Source organism: Lithobates pipiens, unplaced genomic scaffold, assembly GCF_037356315.1.
Source record: "Lithobates pipiens isolate NorthernLeopardFrog02 unplaced genomic scaffold, aLitPip1_a1.2 Scaffold_18, whole genome shotgun sequence".
Classification (NCBI taxonomy): Eukaryota; Metazoa; Chordata; class Amphibia; order Anura; family Ranidae; genus Lithobates; species Lithobates pipiens.
Window position 1 is genome coordinate 372,363,853 of NW_027507758.1, and position 22,988 is coordinate 372,386,840.

The 22,988-nt window shown below is 44.9% G+C and overlaps 1 protein-coding gene across 1 annotated transcript in view; it reads right to left on the reverse strand.

Moving 5' to 3' along the window:
* ARMC9 (armadillo repeat containing 9) overlaps positions 1-22,988 on the reverse strand; it is a gene marked incomplete in the record, with an annotated part of 177,786 nt that overhangs the window by 57,794 nt on the left and 97,004 nt on the right. The window contains 1 exon segment of the mRNA XM_077487677.1: positions 16,846-16,957. Within this exon segment, the coding sequence (XP_077343803.1) occupies positions 16,846-16,957 (112 nt within the window).

Genomic DNA, 22,988 nt, shown 5'->3' on the forward strand with positions numbered 1-22,988 from the left:
TCTATGCTGAGCATTTCCTCCCTATCAAATCTGAGCAGCCCGTGTGACTATAGTCACACATGTGAGCGTATATAAATCGTATGTAAATGACAGCCTACTCCCTCCCTCCCCCTCCATGCCCACTAGCCAGCTAAACACAATGGGTGTGGGATATTACATGTAGATTAATGGTGGCTTCACCTTCCTCTTATTCTAAGACACAGGCTGGCAGGATGTGACACAGCCTGTGCCTGGCAGAAATTCGCCCACACGTTATTTCCACAAAAGAAAAAATATTGTATGTCAAATATATATTTGCATGCCAATTTAAAACAGTTTACTGAAGACTAGAAGCTTATGTTTTTCCTGCAGACAGAGCTGGGTATTTTGACAGCTGTATATTGATTAGGAAAAGGAGTCAGGCTGAATTATACTGGCTGAACAGTGACTGCGGACAATCAGCTGCTGTGTCCATCAGAACACAATAGTCGGCAATGGGAAATTTGTCCAACTACACTGCTTAGCATGGATGTTCGGATTTCATTTTTAACAAGAGAAATCTTTACATGTATAGCCAGCTTTAGTGTAGGGCCATGTTACTAAACTATTGGAAAAATGTTTTAGCTTGTCACCATGTTTTGATGGCAAGTAGGACAAAAATGCAGCAAATTTTGTATGCAAATAAATGTTCCTCCTATTGGTGTTACACAAATTAGGTACAAATGCTCCTCCCACCCCCAAAAGGTACCTCTACTTTCATTTAGTGGTGGGGGACAAGACGTCCCCAAAGGAAATATTCAAAGCATGTCCACAGGGTGGGTGCTGGTAATTGGGACCTGGTAAACAGACCTGCTACTTGAATACAATACCTGGCGCAAAAAAACAGGTGACAAGGTTACATTCAAAAGTCAAGTCAATATTTAACTTGTTCAAGAAATATTTTCCATACTGCTTTTTCAATTTTTGTCAGTTTAACAAATTTTTTTTTAAAGTGTATGTAAACTCCAAGAATGAACGTCTCTTAATTAATCTGATGAATATACCACTAAGGGCCAATGCACAGTGAATTAAAAAAAAGTCTGCTTCTACAGAAATTTTGTGTTGTGCCTGTAGAAGCAGCTCAATGTTATCCTGGGTTCATTAGATAAGATATAGTGCTGGCATGATAGCTTATACCCATATTTTTATTTTATTTTTATTTTTTTTAACCAATTTCTCTTTATTACGTTTTTTAAAACACAGATTTACAGTGGCTTTCACAAATCAGAAAAACCATCATCTCATACATATATAATAAAAACAAAGCCATATACAACACTCAAATTACCACAGGCTTTCCTACATAGCTATCCCCCAGCCCCCCTCCCCCCACTTTGAACACGCGCTGTTTGCTCCAGCCACCTCGATCATGGTTGGCTGGTTGGGAGATCATGGTCGCCATGAAGATCAAAAAAAGGTAGAGGAGTTAGCACCACAGAAAAATCCAAAGGGGGTGCAAAGGTGGAAAGCCCCCCCCCACATCCACAAACCAAACTAGCAGATTCTGAGTCTATCCTTCGGCAACCCCACTCAAGGGGTAACCCATATCACTCAGCCAGGGGTTCCATAATGCCCTAAATTTCTTTAAATTATTTTGCTTTATGAACATCGCTCGTTCACACCAAATTGTGGAATTAATTGCATTTGCCCATGCTTCCAATACAGGGGGGTTTTTAGCTTGCCAATTTATTGCTATTAACCGCCTAGCCTGGTACAGGCACCTTAGTATAGACGTCCATGTTAGGGAATAAACTCTACCCTCCTCTAGAATCCCCAATAAGCAAACCTTGGCTTCTGGTTTCAAAGTAGTCTTAAAAGTCCTGTTTATTCTCTGTACAATTTCTATCCAATACCTGTACAATTTTGGGCATTTCCACACCATATGAAGAAGGTCACCTGGTGCCCCACATCTGGGGCAATCATCCCTGGGTTTCCTACCCATTTTCCACATCTTATGGGGGGTATAATATGCTCTATGTATAAGAAACAAGTGAGACATTCGCTGTGATGGAGATATAGAAACCAAACTTCCCTGTTCAAGTGTCTCGTCCCATTGCTTCTGGGTTATCGGCCCTATATCCCCTACCCATCCACGCCTGCTCTTATCGGGTCCCTCCCCCTTCAAGGTTTTATCCCTAAGTTTTATGTAAAGCCTAGAAATCTGGCCCTTTACCTGCCTTCGATCAATAAGGCCCTGGAACAAGGAAGTTTCGGTCCTTTCAATAACTAGTGACCCATACTGTGCTAGAATTCCATGCCTCAATTGCAGATATTTATAAAACGTCTTGTTGGAGATACTAAATTCTTGCCTAAGGTCTTCAAAGGATTTCATAAGATTCCCTTCATATAATTGCACTAGCCTACTAATCCCCTGCCTCTCCCATTTCAAGGATCTATCTATGCTGCTTAATTCAGACAGATTTCTATTGTACCATAAAGGGGTATAATCGGTCACTCCCACATAACCCATAAGTTGCTTTACTGTCCGCCACACCTTCCTCACTAGTGCATTAGTAGGGCACCTATGAGCAAATGAGTCAGCTTCCAGAACTTCAACCAATGATTTATGCGGTGCATTATCAGTCATCAATTTATGATTTGGGCACCCTCCACTTTGAAGCCCAGCCCCAGCTAAATGCTGGAGTTGAGCTGACAAAAAATATGATCTCAAATGTGGTATCGCCATTCCTCCCCTCTTGACCGGGAGCTGCAACGTCTGTAGCCTAATCCAAGCTTGCCCCTTCTTCCAAACTAGATCGCGAAATAGCGATTTCAATTTCTTGAACCACTTTTGGTTGATCCAAATTGGAGAGTTGTGCAAGATATATAAAATTTGTGGCTGCCAGATCATTTTAATTAAGTTGCAGCGCCCCGCCGCGGAGAGAGGGAGACAACACCATTTGTTAACCTTCTGTTTCAATTTTGTCAACAGTGGTACCAGATTCTCCTTGACATACTGATTTACTTCTCCAGTGATCCAGACACCCAGGTACTTCAGCTTAGACACCACCTCTAGACACATAATTGTAGGTGGAGATAAATCCCCAGGTCTGGTCAACGGCAGGAGTGCTGATTTATTCCAATTGATTACCAGACCCGACTGTTGCCCCAAACTCCCCCATCATCTGCACCACATTATTCAAGGTAGAGTTCATATCCCCGATAAAGAACAGAACATCGTCTGCAAACAAAGCGATTTTATCTTCCCCCCATCCACGTCGGAATCCCTGGATGTCCGGACGCGATCTCGTCAGGACAGCCAGGGGTTCCATAGCCAGTACAAACAGGAGGGGGGGGACAACGGACATCCTTGTCTCGTCCCCCTCTCCAGCTGGAACGCTTCAGAAAATACAGTTCCCATTTTAACTTTTGCCCTAGGTCTATTATACAGCAGCTTTACCCATTGAATAAATAAAGGGCCAAAACCAAAGCGCTCCAACACTCCCCATAGGTAGCCCCATTCCAGGCTATCAAAGGCCTTAGTGGCGTCTAGAGCTAATATAGCTCCAGGTCCATCGTTGTCCCTAGGTATTTGTATATTAAGAAAAACTCTCCTTATGTTGGTGCTGGTTGACCTGCCCGGGATAAACCCAGACTGGTCTGGGTGTATCAGTTTATGGATACAGTTGTTTAAGCGAGTCGCTAGGGCCTTGGCTAGTATTTTTACATCGGAGCATAACAAAGATATTGGCCGATATGACGAAACTTCCTGATGATCCTTCCCCTCCTTAAGTATTAAAGTGATATTTGCCTCCAGCATGGAAGTGGGAAGTTCACCCACCTCCAATGCCTGGTTTAGCGTTGCCAGGAGTTCCGGCAACAGCACTTCGCCATAACGTTTATAAATTTCTATTGGTAGCCCGTCAGGGCCTGGGGATTTATGGTTGGGCATTTCAACCACTGCGTTTTTTAATTCTTCTAGCGTGAGTGGCAATTCAAGACTCATTTTATCATGTTCTGATAGAGTTGGGATTGCGGTTTGATGTAAAAAAATCAACAGAATAGCCCTGTATAGTGGATTTATATACGTTTTTATAATAGTCGCTGAGTACCTTCATGATCACAGAGGGATTGGAGACAAGGTCACCATTCGGCATCTTGATCGTTTGTATCGCTGTCGAAGAGCTATTAATTTGAACCAAAAGGGAGAGGGCACGACCCACCCTCTCCCCCTTGCCAAAATAATGTTGGCGTTGGAATATACGTCTATTCTCCGCCTTCTTCAAGCCATTTTATATACCTGTTGGCTTTCCTGCCATGCCTTCTGCCCATCTAGCGATGGATCCTCTATATACGCTCGCTCCGCCTGGGGAATAACGTTTCTTATTAAGCTCTCCTGATCTCGAGTTTCCCTCTTAATTGTCGCAATTTGCTGTATTAATATACCTCTAATATAGGCCTTTAAGGAGTCCCAAACTATTCCAGATGTCGCTGAGCCCCTATTGTTTTGGAGAAATTCCCCAATCCTATCCATTAGGTGACTAGATCTTCCAATGAGTTCCAGCCAACCTGGATTTACCCTCCACTCCCCAGGGCCCATTCTATCTCCTGCGCTCAGAGTAGTAGACAGGGGGGAATGATCTGAAATCCCCCTTACACCGTACTCTATATCCTGTACTAGCCCCGATGCCTCCTTGTTCCCAAGGACCATATCTATTCTTGATAGGGTATGATGAGTGTTAGAGAGGCAGGAATACTGTCTCTCCTGGGGGTGTCACATTCGCCAAAGATCACTCAGTCCTATTTCTAATAAGAACCCCTGCAGTCGACCTATTTTATTCCCATCCGGGCAAGGGATTCTATCCAGACTACTATCCAGTGTTTCATTAAAGTCCCCTAGTATTACCCACGGGATACCCAATTTATCCAGGCTGAACGCAAATAATTTATATATAACCTCCAGCTTGAAAGGAGGAGGTATATAAATATTAGCTAAAATATAATGTTGCCTACCAATCAAACAGTACAGAAAGACAAACCTACCCTCCTCGTCGATTGAGGACTCCTTACAAAAATCCGTACCCCTCCTTACTAAGACACTCACTCCCCTAGAGTAGGAGGAGTGGAAGGAATGGTAGTATGCCTGAGACTTCCGATTGTTTAACTGCCAAGCTGTATTTGGGGTTAGATGCGTCTCCTGTAGAAAAAGCAGACCAGGTCCCCTTCCCTCTGTTTCTAGCATAACCGCCGCTCTCTTGTTTGGATCTCCCAGGCCTCTCACGTTCCATGAGATAATACTCACTCTACTCATTGGCGTCAATATTTATAAGATCAAAAATAATAAAGGGCGAGGGGAAGAGGGCAGTCCCCCCTCCCCAAGACACCCCCCACCCCACGTCCACCATTCCCCCAGTACATACAGCGCGTGTTCGAAGACCCACCCATCCCCCTCCCGCCCACCCACCCCTCCCCCTCACCCACCCATCAGAGCATCCCCTTGGGGTCTCTATTGTGGCTACCTACTCACACCCATCCAGGAGTGCCCAACCTGGCCGCCCCCCCCTCCCTAGATGAACCAACCTCCCAATCTAGGAACAGCACTGAACATCATGGGCCCATTGTAGCCCCAGTTGGTCCCCCCCCTCCTCCCCCAACCCCAAAAGGGGGAGAGGAGAAGAGAGGAAAAACACAAAAAAAATAAATAAAAATAAATAAATAAATAAATAATAAAAAAAATAAAATAAAAAGCAACCCCCCCCCCCCCTCCCCACACCAAAATCATCCACCCAATCCAAAAGTGAAACATCCCTACCACTCAAAGAAAAAATACTTATATCATGCCCTACACAACAATGTATACATTGGAATTCTCCCTATATTTGTCTCACATTTCATACTTAGGTCTCTATATTCTATAAACAAATTTGACACTTAACTAACTGTGCCGTGCTGTTATCCACATCTCCCCACTCATACCTCATAGTAAATACCAATTAGTTCAACAAAAAAAAAAAAAAAAAGAAGAAGGGGGGGGGGGGGGGGGGGAAATAACACCCCCACATCAAAACCATCCCTCCAACCTAAAGGTAAATCACCCCTATCACTCAAAAAGTGCTTATAACTTACCCTACAGAACATTATATTCTTTAAAATTCACCTTACATTCATCTCCCATTTCATTCTAAGTCTCTGTGTTCTGTAAACCTATTTCACACTTGACTAATTGTGCCGTGTTATTGTCCAAATACCAATTAGTGGCGTAAGCTATTCTGCCAGTCATTGAGAAAATAAATAAATAAATAAATAAATAAATAAATAAATTAAAAAAAACCCGACCTAGAGGTAAAAAACCCCCTATCACTCAAAAAGTGTTTATAGCTTGCCCTACAAAACATTATATTCTTTGAAATTCCTTACATTTGTCTCACATTTCATTCTAGATCTCTATGATCTGCAAACCTATTTCACACTTAACTAGTTGTACCGTGTTATTGTCCAAATACCGATTAGTGATGTGAGCTGTTCTATCAATCATAATAAAAAATAAATAAATAAAAAAAAATGATGGTACTCAGTTGATCATCAAGACCAAAAATGAGGCCCTTGCACTCATTGACCGCCTGCAGTATCTCTCGCAGCGTAGGTCCGCCAGCTCCCAACACAGGGGGCTCTGGGGGGCCCGTGGAGCCATAGATCATCGCACTCTCTCCCAGAGGTAGACCACTCGCCCCCCCTCCCAAAGATGGAGTAGCAGAGTTTAACGCCGAATACCCAGCGCTTCTCCTGTCGCCAGTTGTCCCTTGCGACTTTGTTTGCCCTGCTGGGTGGTGATGTCCTTTCCTGCCGGGAGAAGTCGCATGGGCAAAACGCTCAAGTTTTGCTGCCACTGAGGCCTGGTTTATTTTTTCCTTGGCTGCGCGTGTTTTTTGGTTCCCCTCCCCATATGAGGCATCCTCCATAGCTCTTTTACTAAGCATGATCAGTGTCAGCACAAAAAAAAAAAAAAAAAAAGTTTTCCTCCCTTCCTTTTTATCAATGGGGTAAAAAAGTGATTGTAGTAATATAGGAAGCTCCCACAGTACAAGAAGACACAACTGCTTCAAATAAAAAAAGGAGCCCAGTAGTCCACCAGAGAGGAGGGGGGAGTGTCGCAACCACTACCTCATTAATTTACTTTGCACAGTTCTTTACCTAGCCCCCTCTACAGTTATTGCGGAAGTTTGGTCAAAACGGGGAAAAAAAAAAAATATATATATATATATATATATATATATATATATATATATATATATATATATATATATAGTATGCAATACAATATCCTTTGCAAAAACTCCATCCAACTATCCACTAGGGGGGGAAGGGGGGAAGGCACACGTCTCACCAAGCAGGAGATGCTAATGTATTCTATACCTTCCAAAGTTTAACTGAGACCATAGTCCCCAACCTTCACCTCTCCCCTTCCTCTCTCCCCACCAGGTTACCGCTGCCCGAGCTGATGCTTTAGGCGATGCGCTCCGCTGGTCCCAGCCGGTATCAATGATAATATCGTGCCTCCTTCGTGGCTCAAACCGGATCCTCCACAATCGCTGAACGTCAGCCTGGGTCCGCGGGGAGAGACGACGAGCCCCTTCCCGCTTGTCCCTGTGTATCCTCGGACTCCTTCGGCTGGCTGCTCAAGATCTCGCGATAGCCCGAGCCAGCCGCGGGACCTCACTCGGGTGCTCTCGGCTCCCTCCGACGGGATGGATAGTAGTAGTCGCCTGCAGTCACTCCCGGGGTCTGGAAGCAATATAGCGCGAGAGACAAGAGATCAGCCAGGAAGATCAGCCAGCACGGAGGGTGTCCACTCAGGCCACACAGTCGGCATACATTTTCCAAATCACAGGGAGTGGGAGGAGGTAGCAGCTGAGAGCCTGGGCACTCACATCACACCCTCACTAACGTTGCTTCATTCCAGCCACACCCCCATCCCGGCTTATACCCATATTTTAAGCTCAGCATTGAGAGGCAGAAAAAAAAAAAAAAAACTCTGGTTTGCATTTTTGAGGGGAGTTTTCTGGAAGAAAAAAAAAAAAAAATGCTAAACGTGCCCAAATAAGCCTAAAAGCACATACAAAAAAATTGTATTTTTTGTCATATTTACCAGTAAAATCCTTTTCTTTAAATACATCACGGGACACAGGGTTCATGCTATAATTCCTTACTTACTGGGTTATACTTCATCTCCTGGTAAATGGACACTGGTAGACCAAAAGGTCTTTAGACAGGAAGTGACCCCCTATATAATCCTTCCCATACAGGAAGTACCTCAAAATAAAGGATTTTACAGGTAAGTATGATGAAAAAATCCTATTTTCTTTATCATGCATCAAGGTACACAGAGTGAGGCTATTATACCTTACTTACTGGGATTTCCCAGAGCAATACCTTGAGGGGAGGGAGACACCCTGCCAAAACAATAGCCATCAGACCTATATGGCAACCCACAGTACACTGCGGCCAAAAGCCAAATCCTTGGCTGCTCGAACATCCACTTGATAACATTTTGTGAACGTGTGCACTGAAGACCAAGCAGCAGCCTTACAAATATGAGCCACAGATACCTGATGGTGAAAAGCACAGGAGGTTCCTACACCCCTGGTAGAATGAACACTCACCCTAAAAGGGAGGAGCCCTATGTTTCAGACCATAGGCCTAAATCACCAACTGGGGGACCCAATTGGCAAGGGAAGTCTGATCCTTGGATCTCAGCAGATCTAGACAAATTGACTGCTTGCAAGGATTGCAGTCGTTTCTCTTCCGCCAAACAAGGCTGAGAGAAGAAAAGAAGGCAAAACAATGTCCTGATTTAAACGAAAGGCTGACACCACTTTTGTAAAAAGGATGGAACAGGTCGTAACATGACCCTGTCGTGGTGAAGGACCAAGTATGGTTCCCTGCACGAAAGGGCCACCAACTCAGACACCCTTCTAGCCGAGGTGATGAGCATCAGGAAGGCTAGCTTGCATGACAGTAAGACTAACGGTATTTCCTTCATAGGCTTCAACAGTTGTTTCAGTAACACAGACAGTACCAGGTTTAAGTCCCAATGGCACATAGGTGATCTAATCAGGGGGGGGGGCAAACGAGTTACCCCCTGCATAAAAGGTTTGGATCGGTGAATGGGTGGATAAGGGTCTTTGGAAGAATACTGACAGTAGAAAAAAGGAGAGAATTCTCCCAATCACGTATTTCCGAAGATGCCATTTTCTGGCTTCACACCGTTTTACAGGCATTCACTAGGGTAGACACCACCGATCCCAGGATACCATGATCCTTTAACACCCTGGCTTCGATAGACTGTAAATTGGGGTGGATTATAGGCCTTTGAGACAGTAGATCAAAGCAGCGCAGAAACGCCCATGGCCTGTCTATTGCCAATCTCACGATCTCTGGGAACCAGGGCATTCTGGGCCAGGCTGGTGCCATCAGGATGACTGCAACCCCCTCTCCGAATCCTGCTCAACAAATGTGGAAGGAGAGGGATCATGGGGGGGGGGGGGGGGTAAGCATAAACCAGGGATCCATGGAACTACTAGAGCATCTGCTCCAATTGCCAGGGGATCCCTTGTTCAGGACACAAACTGCTGTAGCTTGTTGTTGAACCTGGATGCCAATAGATTGACCTCTGGCCATCCCAGATTTCCCAAAACACATTCGGTATAAGGACCATTCCCCCGGGCAGATCTGCTGGTGGCTTGACAGTTCACTACTCCCGGGATGTGGACCGCCGATAGAACTGCCCCATGTCCCTCTGCCCAGGTTGATATGTGGTTCACCTCCTCCTGAGTTGAACGGCTCCTGGTACCACCCCAGTGGTTAATATAGGTTACGGCAGTGGCATTGTCGGACTGAACCCTGATTGTGAAGTTCTGAAACGCCACAGTCCAGGACCATAGGGCCATATGAACCACCAGTAACTCCAGCATGTTGATGGGCAGGCTCTGCACTGCCCTTGACCATCTCCCCTGAGCTGTGAGCCCCTCTAGGTTCCTTCCCCAGCCTGAGAGATTGGAGTCTGTGGTCAGTATACTCCAAGACACTGGGAGGAAGGATCTTCCCTTTTGCAGGTTCCGATCCTGCAACTACCATCTTAGGCTTAAGCGTGCTCAGGGAGATAAGGACATGGAGTAATCCAGGGCTTGTGCTCTCCTGTTCCAAGCCGACAAGAAGTCTTGTTGTATAGGCTTGGAATGGAATGAAGCATAGGGAACTGCCTCGGAGGACACCATCCTTCCCAGAAGACTCATACAGAGCCGAATGGAGGGTTGCCTGGTGACCCTTACCTGACGCACCTGATCCTTCAGGGCCCAGATCCTTACTGGTGGCAGAAATACCTTTGCCTGGACTGTATTCAGGATCAGTCCTAGATACTTGAGACTCTGAGCTGGTTTTAAGGCTGACTTCTCGGTATTTATGACCCAGTCCAGGTTTCCTAAACACCACACTGTGCAGACTGCACTGTGTTCCAGGGCCTGTTGTGAGTGATCTCTAAACAGGGGGGCGTCCAAGTAACCGAGAAACAAGATCCCCCCCCCCAGGCCATTAACAGACCCAGTACAGGTGCTAGGATCTTTGTAAACGCCTGAGGTGCTGTGGCAAACCCAAAGGGAAGTGCAACAAACTGGAAAAGCCCTTCCTCTACTGCAAAAATCACAGGAACATTTGAGGAGGCTGAACGATAGGTACATGTAAATACTCGTCCTTGATATCGATGATGGTTAAGAAGTCTCCCATCTGGAGCGAGGCTACTACCGAGAGGACTGACTCCATCCTGAAGGATTGGATTAACAGATGTTGGTTCAGGGATCTTGGGTCCAAGATTGGCCTTGTGTTCCCATTTGGTTTTAGAACCGTGAACGGGTTTGAATAAAACCCTGTGCCTCTTTTGGACACCGGAACCTGTATGATCACTCCCTGATGCACTAACTGCTCTCGTGCTTGAAACAATAAGTTTTGTTTAGCAGGATCCAAAGGAACGTTGGATCTTAAAAACCTCTGAGATTAAAATCTCCTTGTAAATGCGGTACACGGTTTAGGTGACCCACTCTTCATGCACCACTGTTCTTCAAATAGAGTGGGGGCGTCCACTCAAAAGAAGGGCTTGGTGCCAGGTTTAGAAGAGTTCTGGACCCAGGGTTTTTTTCTGGCCCTGGCCCTGCGGCTTGTCCCTGGCGGCAGAACTGCTTTGTTGCTGAAACACCTGAGGAAGTCCCCGAGGTTTTAAACGAGGGACGCCTGGTCCTTCTCTTTACAGGAAGTAAAGAACTCTTTCCTCTGGAAATCTTTTGGATGTACTTGTCCAGATCATCACCAAACAAAACGTTCCCCATTGAAGGGGAGCCCTGCCAATAACTTCTTACAGGGAAGCTCAGCTGACCAGTTCTTGAGTCACACAAGTCTGCGCATGTGTACAGACAGGAGAGCCAGACGAGAGACTTGCTGTATAGAATCCTTTAAGGCATCTACAGCAAAACACAGCGCTCAAGGAATATCTGCCCTATTTTCCGCAAGATCATCCTCCTGGTTAGGCCTATCAGGCCATCTGACCTGATCCTTTAAAGGAATACTATGGGTTCTTTTTTTTTTATAAAAACAAACATGTCATACTCCACTGCGCAGTTAGTTTTGCACAGCGTGGCCCCAAACGTCCTCTTCTATTGTCCCACGGAGGCTCTCGCAGCTCCTCCCCACAAGAGCTAAACCCTTCTGGGAAGCTCTCACCTGGGGGGGGGTTACCTTGCGGGCGCGCTCCCGTGTGATACACTCGGTGGCCATAGCCACCAAGTGTATGACTCATTTCCCCCCCCCCCGGCACACCATGTCATTGATTTGATTGACAGCAGTGTGAGCCAATGGCTGCGCTCCTAACAATCATCCAATGAGCCGACTAGAGCTCGGTGAAAGAAACACAGAATTGCACCCAAGGAGATTCGGGTCTCGGGTAAGTAAAACGGGGCACCGGTGACTGCAAGGTGTTTTTTCACCTTAATGCATAGGATGCATTAAGGTGAACACAAGGGTTTACAACCCCTTTATGGACTGGCAGACTCCAATGGCTGCGACAGCTGGCTGAATAGCTGAACTGGCCAAAGAAAAGGAAACTTTTATTAAGAACTCCAGTTTCTTGTCAACAGGGTCTTTCCAGCTCTGCACGTTATCCACTGAACAAATTAAGGTCTTGTCTAAGAAGTGACTGCCGCATCTATGGCTGGCATGCTCCATTTCTTAAACTTTTCCTTCATGGGATATAAAAGGATTTAATAATCCTGCATACACCACCTGTTCCAACAGCGGATGCAAGGGGAAAGCCTGTGCTGCCTGAGGAGGCCTCAGGGACCCCAAAGAGGACAAGGGAGCAGAAACCCCAGCAGGACGAACCATCTTGGTAAGAGTATTGATCAAAAGCCTCTGCAACGGAGAGGCTGACACCAACTGGACATCTTCTGGCCACAATTCTTCAGAAGCAGACTCATCTGCCAGGCCCTCCACAGAATGCTTGGCATTTAGCTCTTCCCCATCCTCAACCCATTCCTGCTCCAAATTAGGAGGCTCAGGGGAGGGGGATCTGTCACGCTTCTTGCCACCCTGCAGGATGGAGACAATCATGCCAGCAAACCTGTGCTCTAACTATGCTAGGGCCAAGGACAATTCATCCCTGGCGATAAAGCATTGACTGCAGGCACAATACCAGACAGGCTCGGCGGCTCAGATTGCCCCGAAGCCTCTGGTCTCTCAGGGAATACAACAATAATGTTTCCACTAGGCTCCTCAGGAGCTACTGACGACATAGGTGTGCCCTTTCCTGTAGTGTTGGCCCCGCTCCTCTTTTTTGAGGACATTGCCACAAAAAGGGGAGTACCTGGGATTAGTATTTTACCCCAGAAAGGAGACCCTTTAATAGGGCTCACCAAGCACCTATGTAACAATCCTGCTAAGCTCTTCAGCTTGCCAACCAACAACTGGTGACTCACGTGACCCAGGTAAGGAGGAATGACCTGCTGAAGCGAAAGGTTTTCAGAGCCTGCTCTGTCTCCCAAAGCTGTCCCCTGGAAGCACTGCATGTCAGCCACTCTCAGCTTAAATAAGATGGCTCTGCGCCTGCATGTGCGGTTTCGGTCCTGTGTGCATGCAGCTAATTTACGTGCGCGGGCCATCCACAAAAGAAAACACGAAAGCATAGTCTTTCCAGCAGTCAGCCCAAAATTCCCCCCTGTGGTCACCGCTACACAAGCGTCCAGCCTTAGCTAGATTGACAGATTGTAACACATATGGGGCACCATCTATCTTAGCACATAAGCTTGTTTCAAATGGAACCGATCAGTTGATTCATTTTAGAACCATGCTAAAACTTCAAGGCCTGGATCTTGAGAGAACTCAAACAAATGTGCCCATCCACCTTGTAGACACTGGTAAAAAACTGAAGTACTTCCTGTATAAAAGAGGAGTTATATAGGGGGTCACTTCCTGTCTAAAGACCTTTGGTCTACCAGTGCCCATTCACCTGGAAATGAAGTATAACCCAGTAAGTAAAGAATAATAGCCTCACTCTGTGTCCCATGATGTATGATAAAGAAATGCTGAAATATGAGTGCTTTTTCTGCAGAGGGAACTGGTGTTTTTTTAAGTCCAGTGTGCATGGACCCTGAGGGCTCACACACACGGGACATTTTTACAGCTGCTGTTAGGGGGCTTCTGATGTTTTAAATGCCTCTAAACGCCCCTCTACGTTAGCGTATGTGTCCATGCACACATGAACTTTCAGAGGCATTTGGAGGCATAGCCTTTTTTATTAGAAAAAAAAAAAAACGATAGCCTGTGTTGATCTGTAAAAACGAAAAAAACACCAAAAAAAAACACTGCTAAGCGCTGCAACAAGTATTTAGCCTCGTTTGGCATTTTTACATTAGAGGGGGTATTTTCACTAAACAAATGTCAAAAAATTTGGAAAAACGCCCATAAACGCTATTCAAAAATGCAGCCAACAATGCGTTTTTATTGATGCTTTTTCCTGACAGCAGCACTGCCATTTTTTAAACGTCCTGTGTGCATGAGGCCTGAAAGTGTTTAATAAATGTTGATAATTTTAGAAATTCAGAGCCGCTCTGTGTCCAGTGCTCCCTTCCTGAGTTATCTCAAGAAGAGCAAGTAGTCCTCCCAGTGCTCTTCTTGGGAGTAAAGCAAGGTTAACCTTTACGGTTTTTTGGAGAGATGGAAGAATAGGCTGGTCCACATAGTTTAGCAAGAGAAAACTAGGGAGGGCTGATAGCACGCAGTCCTCAAAGACGCTGTGTGTTGCCAGGCCAAAGCAGGACTTAGCTGAGGGCATTTCTGGCAGATTATCCAGATTTTTTTTTTGTACTTGCACTGCATCAAGGATCCCTAAAAGGGAATACAAACCAATCACCATGTAAGGATAGCTGGTTATATGTGATTTAGTTGTAGGGCTGCTGCGGTACTGGGGGCTCTCTCTTTTTTTACTTGCCATAATGGGGCTAACTTAATCATCTGCAGGCTACAAAACAAGTGCAGCAGATAGAGTATACAGGTATTATATTATCAATCATTAATGCTACTAATATCTTTTTAGTTTTCACTGCACTTTCTATCACTAATACTATCACAGTCACATCACCATATGCAGATGGGGTCAGTAGTTTAACCACTTACAGACCGGACCATTTTGCTGGTCAAAGACCAGACCACTTTTTGCGATTCGGCACTGCGTCGCTTTAACTGACAATTGCGTGGTCGTGCGACGTGGCTCCCAAACAAAATTGACATCCTTTTTTCCCCACAAATAGAGCTTTCTTTTGGTGGTATTTGATCACCCCTGCGGTTTTTATTTTTTGCGCTATAAACAAAAATAGAGCGACAATTTTGAAAAAAACGCATCATTTTTTATTTTTTGTTATAATAAATATCCCCCAAAAATATATAAAAAAATCATTTTTTTCCCTCAGTTTAGGCCGATACGTATTCTTCTACATATTTTTGGTAAAAAAATAAAAATAAAAAAAAAATCGCAATAAGCGATTATTGATTGGTTTGCGCAAAAGTTATAGCATTTACAAAATAGGGATAGTTTTATAGCATTTTTATTAATAATTTTTTTTTTTTTTTACTAGTAATGGCGGCGATCAGCGATTTTTATTGTGACTGCGACATTGTGGGGGACCCATCAGACATTTTTGACACAATTTTGGGACCATTGTCATTTATACAGTAATCCCTGCTATATAAATGCAGTGATTCCTGTGTAAATGACACTGGCAGTGAAGGGGTTAACCAGTGGGTGGCAGTGTAGGGGTTAAGTGTTCCTAGGGGTGTGTTACTAACTGTGGGGGGGTTGGGCTTTCATTTAGTGAACACTGATCTCTGCTCCAATCACATGGAGCAGAGATCAGCGTCACTAGTTGCTAGGCAGAATGGAGAAATGCTGTTTACACGGCATTTCCTCCATTCAGCCGTCCCGTGAGACGATCGCGGGGATGCCCGCGGCGATCGAGTCCGCGGGTCCCGCGACTGGACTCACGGGGGTCCCGACCAGCGCGGGAGCGTGCCGCCGCCGGCGCACTCCCGATGGCAGGGCGGCATTGAAGATTGGACGTACCTGTACGCCAATATGCCTGCCCGTGCCACTCTGTCGATGTACATCGTCGTGCGCTGGTCGGGAACCGGTTAAACACACTCCTGTGTCAGTTTTTTCAAATTTATTTTTATTTTTTTCCTCCACAACCTACACATTTTGGTTTGTTCGCACCACTTGTTAATCATTTACGAATAATAGTAACACCACTTCACAATAACGATAATGATCATACTGGTGACTCCACAGTTTTTTACTAAATTGTTTTTGTATAAACACATAATATTTGGGCAACTAAGCATTACTTTTCTTCCACTTTCTACTTCTCATTTATATTCATATATGCACCTATATAATAGTACAATATTGTAACACAACATTTTATCTATTCACTTAGAATATCTTGACGTGGAACACTTCATTTATATTTTATTATATTTAATTTCATTAGTTTTAGGTGTGGCCACCTAGGGTGTGCCAAGAACCTCCTCTTCTGTTCCTCTGGTTCCCCTGGATAAACTCCAGATACTGTCAATTCTTGCAAGTCAGCGATCGATGCCCCTGTAAAGTCATTTTCCTCTCCCCCCCCCCCCTTCTTTCCCCCAGTTTGTTGGGTGGATGAAGTGGGTTAGAACAGCAGGGCAGCGGTACCAGGATGACCCTTCGAGAGAAGGCACCAATTTCTTTTTCAGATTTTAATAAAAGTCTCTGGTTGAACAGTAACGGTTTGGTGGAACTGGTAAATATTACTGAAATAAGGTATAATAATTGGCTAATTTGTAGGCTAAAAAAAAAACTTTATTGAAAGTCTTTTTTCTTTTGACTATTTGCAGAATATACGATACAATCACCCCTTCTGCTTGGGTTTTGTCCCCCCCCCTGAAGAAGACCCTGGAGGTCTAAATGCATTGGGTAGCATGGGTGCTATTTGTAGCTTTTGAAATATTGATGTATTTGTAAACTGTTCCTGTAACTATCTTTGTACCAAATGTTGCATATATCCTTTACCCATCGATATGCTGTAATAGCATATACCAGAGTCCGTATTTTACATTTATGACGGCGATTAAGCCTTTGAACTAATAAAATAAATATATTTTTACAAATTAATTTCTGCTTCTTGTCTCTGCCTGAAACCCACAAGGGGAACCTGTCCTTTCATTCTTTTTAGAATATTTAGGGGTGTGCAGCCAGCTCGTTATTTTATTTCCATGCACTTTCTTTTTTTCTTACATTTAGTTATATGTGATACTTACCCAGCGCAAAGCTTGCAGTATCAATGCTTTCAGGCGGTCATTACCATACACCAAATCTTTCTTCAACTTCTCATAGTCTAAAGAAGGTAACAAGGGCACCTCCAGTGGCTTCCTGCAAAAATGTGAAAGTTGTACATGTGGTTAAATTTTAGCTTTATTCTTTTTTAATGATGTAATAATATTCTATACACACACACACACTTTCCTTTTACTTCACAATTATGTGCCACTTTCTGGAGTGCCAAGGTTCGCCATCACTGGTCTATCACATAAAAGTCCAATAAAATACATTTAAATTTTTGGCTGTAACATGACAACATGTGGATAATATCAAGGGGTATGAATACTTTTTCAAGGCAGTGTGTGTGTGTATATATTTATATTACACACACACACACACACACACACACACATTTTCTCTTTATATTATTATATAGGATTTATATAGCACCAACAGCTTGATCGCTTAACAAAATTAAGGAGAAATCCTGGAGGCGAGCAAGGGAGCTAGAGAGCAGGAGGTCTTGGAAGGACAGAAGAGAGCAAGTTAGTGGGTATTTTTAGACTAGGTTAGTGATGTAGCTGGGGGCAGAGTTGTGGATGGCTTTGTAAATTATTGTTAATACTTTGAATTTTATTTGTTGGGTGAGTGGAAGCCAGTGCAGGAATTGGCAGAAAGGGGTGGAGGACACTGAACGGTTGGTAAGGTGGATGAGTTGTGCAGCAGCATTCATTATGGACTGAAGGGCGGATAGTGTATGTCAAGCATATGCAATTAGCGCACCTCCAGCTGTTGCAGAACTACAAGTACCATGAGGCACAGAAAGACTGACAGCCACAAGCATAACACCCAGAGGCAGAGGCATGATGGGACTTGTAGTTTTGCAACAGCTGGAGGTCCGCTAATTGCATAACCCTGGTGTATGTAAAGGTAATCCAATGAGGAGCGAGTTGCAGTAGTCGAGGCAAGAGAACCAAGAAGTGAATTAGAAGCTTGGTTGTGTCATTTGTTAAAAAGGGGCATTATCTAGAGATGTTGTAGAGGCCAAGGTGGCATGATTTGGACAGGAATTGGATGTGGGCATGAAAGGACAGTTCAGAGTCTAGGGTTACTCCTAGCACCCTGGCATGTGGGGACGGACTGATAGTTATGCCATTGATCTTGAAAGAGAAGTCAGGGGAAGGGGCACATGGTGGAGGAAATATTACGAGCTTGGTTTTAGATAGATTCTGTTGGAGGAAGTGGTGCGACATCCAGGCTGATATTTCTGTTAGTCTCATCACACATTACTGATTTACTGATGGGGTGAGCTGAGGGGTAGAGAGATAGATTTGGCTGTCATCGGCATATAAATGGTAGCAGAAGCCATGGGAAGCCATCATCTGACCCAGGGAGGACGTGTAGATCGAGAATAGTAGAGGAGCAAGGACAGAACCTTGGGGGACCCCAACGGTAAGAGGTGTTGGAGAGGAGGAAGTGGAGTTGTAAGTGACACTGAAGGTGCGGTGAGATAGGAACGATTTGAACCAATGGAAAGCACAGCCAAGGATACCGAGCAAATGTATTTTTTTTTTTTTTTTTTTGAGTAGGGGGTGATCAACTGTATAAAGGCAGCAAAGGGGTCCAAGAGTAAGAGTATGGAATAATGACCATTGGTTTTAGCTGTTAGTAAGTCATTTGGGAGTTTTAGGATAGCAGTTTCTGTGGAGTGCTGTGGACAAAATCCAGACTGAAGGGGATCAAGAAGGTTATTCTCAATGGAGGTGGTCGCTCAGTCGGTTGTAGAATAAATGATTAAGGAGTTTGGAGGCAAAAGGGAGTAAGGAGATGGGATCTTATGTTGTTAAGATTGGTGGGGTACAGTAGGCCTTTTTTGGTATGGGAGCGACTAGGTGCACGTTTCAGCGAGTTGGGGAAGATGCCAGTAGAGGGAGAGGTTGAAGATAAGTTAAAGAGTGTAGGATAGAGTCAGAGGGTGACCATAGTATTTGAGAAGGAACAGGGTCCAGCGGGCAGAAGTGGGCGTTAAAGTCAATAACCTTTGTTCTCTTTGTAGTAGCTGGGTTAAACAAGACTATTGAAAGAGTGTAAAGTGAGGGAGATATCTGTAGAGTGGAGATCGAGACAAATTGTCTCAATCTTATTTTTGAAGTGATTAGCAATCTCCTGGGCAGTGAGTAAGTTAGTGGGTGAAGGTAATGGAGGATAAAGTAGAGTGTTAAAGGTATAAAAAAAAAAAAATAATAATAATAAATAAAAAAAAGTTGATGGGGACTGCGTGAGAGGGTGTTATTGAGAGTGATAAAGTAGGTCTGTTTGGCAGTGTGGAGGCAGGAATGGTATTTTTGGAGGGCAGATTTATATTGTCTGAAATCTTGCTGTGACCACAGATGCACAAAAGCACAGCTCTGTTTTCTGAGGCTTTTGGTATTGTCTGTCTGCCAAGGTTGTAGCAGTCCGGCCCTGATTTTGTGCATAGTTAGTTGGGCCAAGGTATCCAGGGGGGATGACAATGAACTGTTGAGAGAAATGTCCAGGTTGGGGCAGGGCGAGGATGAGATTTTGTCAGGAGACTCTGTAGCAGAAAAAAAGAATGGTTAAGATGGCAAAATGTTTCTGTGGGCAATGATTTGGTAGATGGAAGGCAAGGAGGAGGAAGATAAGGAGAGAGTGAAACTAATAAGGTGGTGATCAGAGAGGAAAAGGAATACTGGAAAGGTTGTGTGGAGTGCATAGGTAAGAGACTATGAGGTCAAGGAAGTGGGGGGCGAGGAGGACAGCCATGTGGAGTAGGTTGGAGTGGGTTTGCGCCCCCCCCCCCCCCATGAAGCTCCCTGGGTGCCCTGACTCTTCAGGCCCTCTAATATAGCTGACCTGGCTGAAGGTCCGTTTATTTACTTTAGATACTACATTACGATTGTATAATCCAGCCAGTAGTATGTACAAATGTTTGCAATAATGTTTGCCGAATGATGTTTGATTAATGGTATTGCATAGTTATTGTATGACCAATTGTTTCCCATTCCATTGGAGGATGGGAACACAAGTGAGAGACACCTGGATGCCAATTGATGACACGGCTGATAGGTGAGACGTACTCCCACGGCTGGGGATATCTGGGACAGGTGGTCCATGTGTGCGTACTCCCCCACCCCGGCACAATGAGGCCGTGTGGGGGGTCATATGGATGTGGGTGACCGGCCTTCCCCTCCCCTTAATCAGGGCTGGGGGGAGGCAGAGAAATCTTGGGGACTAGGTGGGATGGACCAAGACTAAATAGATCCCTTTGCTTAAGTTGGGTGAGATGGTTCGGGGGAGCTTCCCCTCGCAGCCAGTGTAGCTACTCCCCCACATAGGCCAGGACACCCCTTGACCAGATTGGTTGAGTTATGCTAACGCAAGCATACCGCTTGCCAATAGTAGTTACTCCTCCCCACCACCCCGACCAGTGTCCTGTTATTCTGTTCCTAATTTCCTCCCCCTCACCTGAGTACCTATGCCAACACAAGCTGGGCTCCTCCCAATTGGGGGTTGACCATACAACCCCACTGCGAAGACATCTTTTATCTCTTACCCACCTAACCTCCCCCTTTCCTCTCCCGTCCTATACCCCCCTCCGCCCCCCTTTTCCTCCAAAGTCCCCTTCCTCATTCCCCTTTTACTTCCTCTGTGTTCCTCGACCTCCCTACAACCCTGGTTGAGAATGGACGGCCTCAAAGTATACTCCATTAACCACTTAAGCCCCGGACCATTTTCCAGCTAAAAGGACCAAGCCCCTTTTTGTGATTTGGCACTGCGTCGCTTTAACTGACAATTGCGCGGTCGTGCGACATGGCTCCCAAACAAAATTGGCGTCTTTTTTCCCCCACAAATAGAGCTTTCTTTTGGTGGTATTTGATCACCTCTGCGGCGCTTTTTATTTTTTGCGCTATAAACAAAAATAGAGTGACAATTTTGAAAAAAAAAATGCAATAGCTTTTACTTTTTGCTATAATAAATATCCCCCAAAAATATATAAAAAAAATATATTTTTTCCTCAGTTTAGGCCGATTCCTATTCTTCTACATATTTTTGGTAAAAAAAAAAAAAAAAATCTCAATAAACGTTTATTGATTGGTTTGCGTAAAAGTTATAGCATCTACAAAATAGGGGATAGTTTTATGGCATTTTTTATTAATAAATTTTTTTTTACTAGTAATGGCGGCGATCAGCGATTTTTATTGTGACTGCGACATTATGACAGACACGTCGGACAATTTTGACATGTTGGGACCATTGGCATTAATACAGCAATCAGTGCGATTAAAAATGCACCGATTACTGTAAAAATGTCACTGGCAGTGAAGGGGTTAACTACTAGGGGGCAGTGTAGGGGTTAAGCGTGTATGTGTTTTTTTTAACTGTAGCTTGGTGTCTGATGTCACTGATCGTCTTTCCCAATAACAGGGAACAGACGTACAATGACAGCCTCAGTAGGAAGCACAAGGAGAGGTTTAATTATACTTACCTCTCCTCGTTCTTCAGCTTTGTGACCCGATTGCGGGACACCAGCGGTGACTGGGTCCGTGGGTCCCGTGGCCACAGTCACGGAGCTCAGGACCGGGTCTCGAGTGCGCCGGCGGCAGCGCACGTGACCCACGGCTGGGCACTTAAAGGCAACATACAGGTACGCAATTGTGCCCAGCAATGCCATTCTGCCGACGTATATCGCTGTGAGGCGGTCCTTAAGTGGTTAATGCGAAAGGCCTTAATAAGCCAGAAAAGTGACATATGCCGATGAATGACTTAAGGAAAGCTTGGGTGGATGTAGCCTTCATCCAGGAAACTCACTTTGAAGAGGACCAATTGCCAGTGCTCAAAAACAGATTCTATCCCCTAACCTATCACTCCACCAACAAAACTAAATCCAGGAGGTACCTCCAACCTCCTGTCTAACAGGATACAGTGGTCCCATCGCGACTATGTTAGACGCGGAAGGACGCTTTACATTCGTTAAAGGCTCAGTAGGAGACGTGCAACTGACGTTAGCAACCATCTATGCACTCTAAATTGTCCAAATTCTGGGAAGGCCAACTGATTCTAGGAGGGGACTTCAACACCCCACTGGCCCCTAGTGTAGACACATCCTCGGGAACATCTTCTATATCAGCAAAAGCCCGCAAACAAATAGCCAAAGACCTACACGAAGCGCAGTTAATCGACGCGTGGTGCCTCCAACATTCGGGCGAGAGGGATTACACATTCTACTCCCCCCTCCCCATAAATTATATACAAGGATAGACTATTTCCTAATACCCCATGGTCAACTTCATGCTGTGCAAGACTCCACTATAGGCCTTAGGACATGGTCCAACTATGCCCCTATCATATTGACCTACAAGCTCTCCAACAACCCCTCTATCAGGACTCACTTCTGGCAGTTAAAGGAAAGCCTTCTACAGAATCCAGAAGTTATGGAAGAGGTAAACAGAGAACTGAAATTCTATTTCCAAACTAACACAGCAGTAGACTGCACCCCGGGGGCGGTGTGGGAGGCACACGAAGCGGTCATTAGGGGTATCTTCATAAAACATGGCGCACGTATTAAAAGAGAAAAAAAAAAAATGGAGAACAGTTGGAAAATCTCCTAGTCATACTCCAAGCTACGGAGTCATGACAAGAGTGCCCCTGACCCCCCGGTAGAGGCTGAACTTGCCTCCCTCCGCAAACAAATCAATGAGCTCCTCAATTACAGGGCTAAAGCAGCACTACAAAAACGTTGCCTCATAACTTACGAATCGGGAAATAAATGCGGGTGAATCCTAGCCACAGCAGTTAAAGACATTAGAATGCAAGCCTACGCTCCCCACATTAAGACAGCAACCGATACGAAGGTCAGTTTACCACATCAAATAGCTAACACCTTTAAGGAATATTATGCAAATGTGTATAATATTCCGCCCCCCCAGAACACAACCCCTGATTGAGGCCTATCTATCCTCCACCCAAATCCCCATACTGACACCAGAAAATATAGCCGAATTAGACGCCCGGTTACGCTGGAAGAATTAGAACTGGCACTAAATTCAACGAAACCAGGTAAGGCCCCAGGGCCAGATGGCCTTAACTTACAGTATTATAGGACATTACTCCCATCCCTTGG